Source organism: Oncorhynchus nerka, linkage group LG22 (genome assembly GCF_034236695.1).
Source record: "Oncorhynchus nerka isolate Pitt River linkage group LG22, Oner_Uvic_2.0, whole genome shotgun sequence".
Taxonomy (NCBI): Eukaryota; Metazoa; Chordata; class Actinopteri; order Salmoniformes; family Salmonidae; genus Oncorhynchus; species Oncorhynchus nerka.
This window is the reverse complement of record NC_088417.1, coordinates 12,926,507-12,933,119: the sequence shown is the minus strand read 5'-3', so window position 1 is coordinate 12,933,119 and position 6,613 is coordinate 12,926,507. Positions and strand designations below refer to the sequence as shown.

At 43.0% G+C, this 6,613-nt stretch overlaps 1 protein-coding gene across 1 annotated transcript in view; it reads left to right on the top strand.

Moving 5' to 3' along the window:
• The window catches only part of elovl2 (ELOVL fatty acid elongase 2), a 30,651-nt gene extending 25,244 nt beyond the window's left edge, over positions 1-5,407 (top strand). Inside the window, exons 4-8 of the mRNA XM_029626224.2 lie at positions 640-717; positions 2,121-2,292; positions 3,914-4,038; positions 4,252-4,386; positions 4,598-5,407. Coding sequence (XP_029482084.1) covers positions 640-717; positions 2,121-2,292; positions 3,914-4,038; positions 4,252-4,386; positions 4,598-4,696 — 609 coding nt within the window. The 3' untranslated portion in view covers positions 4,697-5,407. The remainder of the gene's footprint in view (positions 1-639; positions 718-2,120; positions 2,293-3,913; positions 4,039-4,251; positions 4,387-4,597) is intronic.
• Positions 5,408-6,613: the final 1,206 nt, after the last annotated feature.

Here is a 6,613-nt window from a genome sequence, read left to right as displayed (position 1 = left end):
AAGCGTTTAACCCTAATTGTTCCTGTAAGTCACTCTGAATAACAGTGTCTGCTAAATGACTAACATGTAAGTGGAGTTGGCCTGAAGGCATATAGGGATGGTTTCACAGCTGGAGCCTAGTCCTAGACTGAAAATTATGCTCAATTGTGAATCTCCATTGAAAGTGTTTTTCAATAGAGCTTGGTCTATGTATGAATCCTACACTTGTGCACTACATACATTCACTAAAACGTAGAGAGAGGGAGAGAGGGAGGAAGTATGCTGTCATCTGAGAATAATGACCTCCAAGCAGTGAGATCTATTTAAAGAGCACTTGAGCACAGTTAGGATGCGGAGAGCAGTCATATATCCCTCTTTGTGGAAGTTTATACAGGGGTGACCGAATACCATTACAACTACTCACTGGGTTAGACTGACACGGCAGAGAAAGGCAGGGAGGGTCGGGCTACTGCCTCAGCTCAGTCAGTCCTGACAGGGATACAGATGTGTGTGTGTGTGTGTGTGGGGAGGGGTATGTGTGTGGAGCAGGGTGGGGTATGTGTGTGTGTGTGTGTGTTACAGGGAAATGGTGCATGACTGTGTGTGGTGGGGGGTGGTGAGAGTTATACAGTGACGTTGACCGTGGCGTTTTGGTTGCAGCTCGTCTCGGCAACCTTGTCGGCAGGCTACCGTCTGCAGTGTCAGGGACTCCACGAGGCAGGGGAGGCGGACCTCAGGGTGAGTAACACTGTGTGTGTGTGTGTGTGTGTGTGTGTGTGTGTGTGTGTGTGTGTGTGTGTGTGTGTGTGTGTGTGTGTGTGTGTGTGTGTGTGTGTGTGTGTGTGTGTGTGTGCTGACTCCTTCCCACCCTCTATCCTTCCTCAGTAACACTTGTGTTGGGCTCTGCTGTCTACACCATGACTGGCCTCTGAAAACCGCAGAAGTCTATCTAATGAATAACACAAACCTACTCTTAACATCTTGAAGAAAGGAGTCATGTCGTGTTGACTGTTGTTCCCTTACTACTTATTAGAAGACGATACAACCATCTAGTTAAGAAATGCAATGTCTCCTGCACTCAACTATCAAGTGTCTCAACAGATGCTATCATTGCTATGTTTGTTCATATTGGGGGCTCTCGTTAACTGACTTGCCTAGTTAAATAAAGGTTAAATAAATAAGATAAATTCAAATACAGTACATACAGTATATGGAGGTTGTATAAATCAGTTATTGGTGACTCAAGTCAAATATGCTGAAGCCCTTGGTGTGTAGCCTCGGACAACCAGCCTGGTCTCTGATACACGGATTACATTGTTCAGTATGGAGAATGATTTATGTCAGCTGGCGAGATCAGGCTGGTTCCACAGTGTGAGGAAAGGCTAGAGGTCCAGCTTTCCCTGGGAAAAGAGTGGTAGTAGATCTATTGAGTACCATCACATGCTGTTACCTCCTACAACTTCAAAGGGAATGGGTTGTATAATATATTTCTGTCAGCTAGTGTCCACAAATGGCATCCCCCCCATCCCCCATCTTCTGCACACCCCCCCATCCCCCATCTTCTGCACACCCACCCATCCCCCATCTTCTGCACCCCTAGTTTGAAATATATATATATATATGAATGTGATAACGTAAAGCAACATATGCAAGAGTACAATTGTGTAATTAATTAACACAAAGAGTTAATTACAATATATTACAATTAAATGAATTACAATGAATTACATAACTTAATTACGGTTACAATAGCTGTAAATGAAAGAATAATAATGAATATCCACTGCCACACAAAAATATTGAAATTACATCTTGGTCACATTTTTGAAAAGTTTTTTTTTGTTGAGGGTCATAGTTACGGGTCATAGTTACAGACACGATCATGAAAGGGAAGTTGATTCGCCATATTACTGCACAGTCCCCTACATGCTCTTCTATAAACTCACCAGGTAGTATTACTGCACAGTCCCCTACACGCTCTTCTATAAACTCACCAGGTAGTATTACTGCACAGTCCCCTACACGCTCTTCTATAAACTCACCAGGTAGTATTACTGCACAGTCCCCTACACGCTCTTCTATAAACTCACCAGGTAGTATTACTGCACAGTCCCCTACATGCTCTTCTATAAACTCACCAGGTAGCCAAGGTGCTGTGGTGGTACTACTTCTCCAAGGTGATTGAGTTCCTGGACACCATCTTCTTTGTGCTGCGGAAGAAGAACAGCCAGATCACCTTCCTGCACGTTTATCACCACGCCTCCATGTTCAACATCTGGTGGTGTGTTCTGAACTGGATCCCCTGTGGACAGAGTAGGTCACACCCACTTCCACCTACATCACTGTTAGAATCAAAGGGACTCGATTGATGTAAGAGCGAATCAGTAGGGGGCTTTGGGCGTGGTATAGGCAGAGACGAAAGAGGGAAGCAAGACATCTCACTCGCTCCTTTTTTCTGGTTCATATACAGTCAATGAACTAAGCAGACCAGACCATAAAGATATATAGAAGACTCATCTTTGTATCTGTGCAATTATAGCTTATGTGACAGTATGGGCAACGCCATTGAGGCTACCTATATTTTAAAGGAGTCCATTTTCTTCTTCACGATTGGCTGATCCCTCCTTATGACCCGGTTGGACTCCAGCTAATACGACCTTTTAGCCACTAGAGGTCTCTATCATTCTCTATGGACCAGACCCAGCTGCTAATGCATTGGTGCCTATGGGAGAGCCACCTGCTTAAGTAGACCCTGAAAAAAAATATCAATGGCAAACGGCATGAGTGGGACATCTTCATTTATCCACCATCTTTGATATAGGTTGACGTTAGGGTCAGATTGAGATGAGAGCTGAGGTTGATGTTCTTCCTGTGGAAATGTTCTAACACCTATTCTTCAATGTTGAAGCCCAATGGGGGTAGTTGTTATTTTACTGATTATGCCAACGTTCTTCAAGCAGGGCTAAGGCACTGCATCTCAGTGCTAGGGGTGTCACTACAGGCCCTGGTTTGATTCCAGGCTGTATCACATCCGGCCATGATTGGGAGTCTCATAAGGCAGTGTACAATTGGCCCAGCGTCGTTAGGGTTTGGCCAGGGTAGGCCGTCATTTTAAATAAGAATTTGTTCTTAAACTGACTTGCCTAGTTAAATTAAGGTTAAATAAAAATGTAATGGGGCCTCCCGGGTGGCGCAGTGGTCTAAGGCTGGTTGCAAATTGCCACCAGAGACTCTGGGTTCGAGCCCAGGCTGTCACAGCCGGCCAGGACCGGGAGGTCCATGGGGCGACGCACTATTGGCCTAGCGTCGTCCGGGTTAGGGAGGGTTTGGCCGGTAGGGACATCCTTGTCTCATCACGCTAGGTGTACGGTGTTTCCTCCGACACATTGGTGCAGCTGGTTTCCGGGTTGGATGCGCGCTGTGTAAAGAAGCAGTGTGGCTTGGTTGGGTTCTGTTTCGGAGGATGCATGGCTCTCGACCTTCGTCTCTCCCGAGTCCGTACAGGAGTTGTAGCGATGAGACAAGACAGTAACTACTAACAATTGGATACCACGAAATTGGGGAGAAAAAGGGGCTAAAAAAATATAAAAATATAAAAATAAAAATGTAATAAATAAAGGGACCCCCCTCATGAGGCTGGCAGCAGTGTCATCCCATCCCAGCAGGCCATATATAACTACACCAGGAAGAAGCCCAAAACCAGGAGCAAACTCGAGTGAGCATGTCCTGTCCTATAATAAAAAATAAATAAATAAAACTAGCCCAAACAACTTTAACATGTCCCTGCTACAAACAATTTGTAAAATATGTTTCATTATTTTTCTCACTGTAGTTGTGTTGCCTTGGTGACAGACCAAACTGTTGAATTTCAATGTGAAAGGTTTGTCAAGTATGTCAATCAATAATACATTTTTCCCAAATCTTTTTTTCCAAGGTTTCTTTGGGCCGACTCTTAACAGTTTCATCCATGTGTGTATGTACTCCTACTATGGCCTGTCCACAATACCCTCCATGCAGAAATACCTCTGGTGGAAGCGCTACCTGACTCAGGCTCAGTTGGTGAGTACACTGGTTGCAAATTCCTTTCATGAAACGAGCGCTCATATTCAATCAAGCCTGTATGATCTCACTTGAACAGGGAAGGGAACTACTCTTCTAGTCTAAGAGCAATGGCCTACATTAAGCATAGACATGGGACGATAAAAGCATGTTAGAGGAGTTATAAGACCCCTGACGGAGGGGTTCCTCCTTTTTGCTCTCCGTCTGTCTCAGATCCAGTTTATACTGACCATCACACACACCCTGTCTGCAATCGTCGTCCCTTGTGGTTTCCCCGTTGGATGCCTGCTCTTCCAGTTCTCCTACATGGCCACCCTCGTCATCCTTTTTGTCAACTTCTACGTCCAGGTACAGTAGCGCCTTGGGTTAACCTTCCCATGAACACTGGATTCAAACTGTGCTCTGTATAATAGGACACGTTAAAAAAAATGTCTAAAATTATTGGAAAAGTCCACAAATACGACAATGTTCTTTGTTACGCTAGGGATTCATTTAAAGGCATATCTGAATGTTTATGTTGGTTTTTCAATGGTCGAAAGTTCACCGATTTTTATCCCAGACCTACAGAGAAAGACGGCCAGAAGAATCCATCAAGTCCAGTCGCCCAAATGGCCACTCTGTCTCCACCAATGGCACCAGCTTCAAGAAGAGAAAGTAGTATTTGGACCTGGTTGTCAAGACAACGACCTACTTCAACAACCACCAGAATCTATACATGTCGTGACACTACTGCTAAAATGCTCCAAAACAGGGATAAGTTTCAGTATGCATGTTATGTATAGAAACCTTTGTACTTAATTTTTGTATTAAATTCTTTATTTGGTTTCCTTGGAGCTTGACAACATATGCGTAACATACTGTACGTACAGGAATGATGCGCTCATTTCCTTTGCACTTTCAATTGCTGAAATGCAAGTGTGAAAACTCCATCCATTCCTTACCACGCAGTAACCTATGCAATTCATAGTTTATATTCTCATAGTGTAAAAACCTGAATACAATCAGCAATTTCCACAATACTTTGACATAATTTACGTTGCTATTGCTTTATTGAATATAGCCCATGTGTACAGTGTGTACTCATCAAAAATATCAGTCCAGAGCATTCACTGAAATCATTGTTAAACTAAAGATGCCTTAGAAACACTGCAGATCCTTATACCTGATGTATCACAATGTATTTGAATGTCTTCGTTTACGGGTACAACATGTGCTGGTAAACATGACTGGGTCTTTAGAAAAAGCAATATTGAACAGGCTTTCCTGACGACTTTGGTAGACTTTATACATTGAGAAATGCAACCACTGATCAATATCTTTGAATGGCTATCGGCAAACAGACAAAATAAAAGTACTTCAAAACAATAAATGAGCATGGTCTGCCTTGCTCTATGGCGACGAACCACGTCCCTGAAATTCATCAGCCATGATCTTTTAGCTATGGATGTGTTAGCTACTAGCTATGGATGTGTTAGCTACTAGCTATGGATGTGTTAGCTACTAGCTATGGATGTGTTAGCTACTAGCTATGGATGTGTTAGCTACCAGCTATGGATGTGTTAACTACTAACTATGGATGTGTTAGCTACTAGCTATGGATGTGTTAGCTACTAGCTATGGATGTGTTAGCTACTAGCTATGGATGTGTTGGCTACTAGCTATGGATGTGTTGGCTACTAGCTATGGATGTGTTAGATACTAGCTATGGATGTGTTAGATACTATCTGTAGATGTGTTAACTATTAGCTATTATTGTGTGTATTTTGAAGAATGCCAGAAAAAAAGATGAGAGAGATTGCTTGTGTGAGAACTGTGATCACGGTCTATGAACCATTATGCGTATCTGTATGACGTCACCGTCAGGGTCCAAGGTGGTGAGTGTTTCGACAGGAAGTGGAGGGTCTTGTCCTCTCTTTCCTTTGTTACCAACTCATTGGAGGTTCCTGTGGAGAGGAAGAGAGGATAAGTAATCTTAAAAAGAGATAGTTTACTTACTTTATTTTGGACTTACCGATGATGTGGTTGTCGTTTCATAAAAAATATTTAAAAATGAGTTCATTGGTTGGTTATGAAGCCACATCCAGAATGTCCTAACAAGAAAAAAAATCCCTTTATTCCAACTTAATCCCATATATTGTTACCTGCATACTGCCAGACCTAGAAATCCGAACAGCCATATTTACACTGACGTCACTCGGGTTGGAAAAATCAGGTGGATTATGAAGTGTCGCTGCTGGCTCAGATCTTGGTTCCATGTGGTCCGTAGCTCCTACGGGGGGAGACGAAGTACATCTCCGAAGCCCACTAACACTAACTCTGTGACCATGGTTCACACCACAACCCTACCAGGAACACTGGATGCCCTGCTTCACCCTGGATATATTTACAGATATTATATTTGTATATTATATTTGAACTTTCTCTTCAAATCCCTCGTTTTCACAAACCGTCTCACAAAATAAAGATAATGTGGGTGATCCATTTCGGTCTTAATACAACAGAGAATCTAATTTTCCATTTAAAAAGAAGACTGGAACGAGATCCAAGGGCAGGCTGGACTGAGTTTATTCCACAG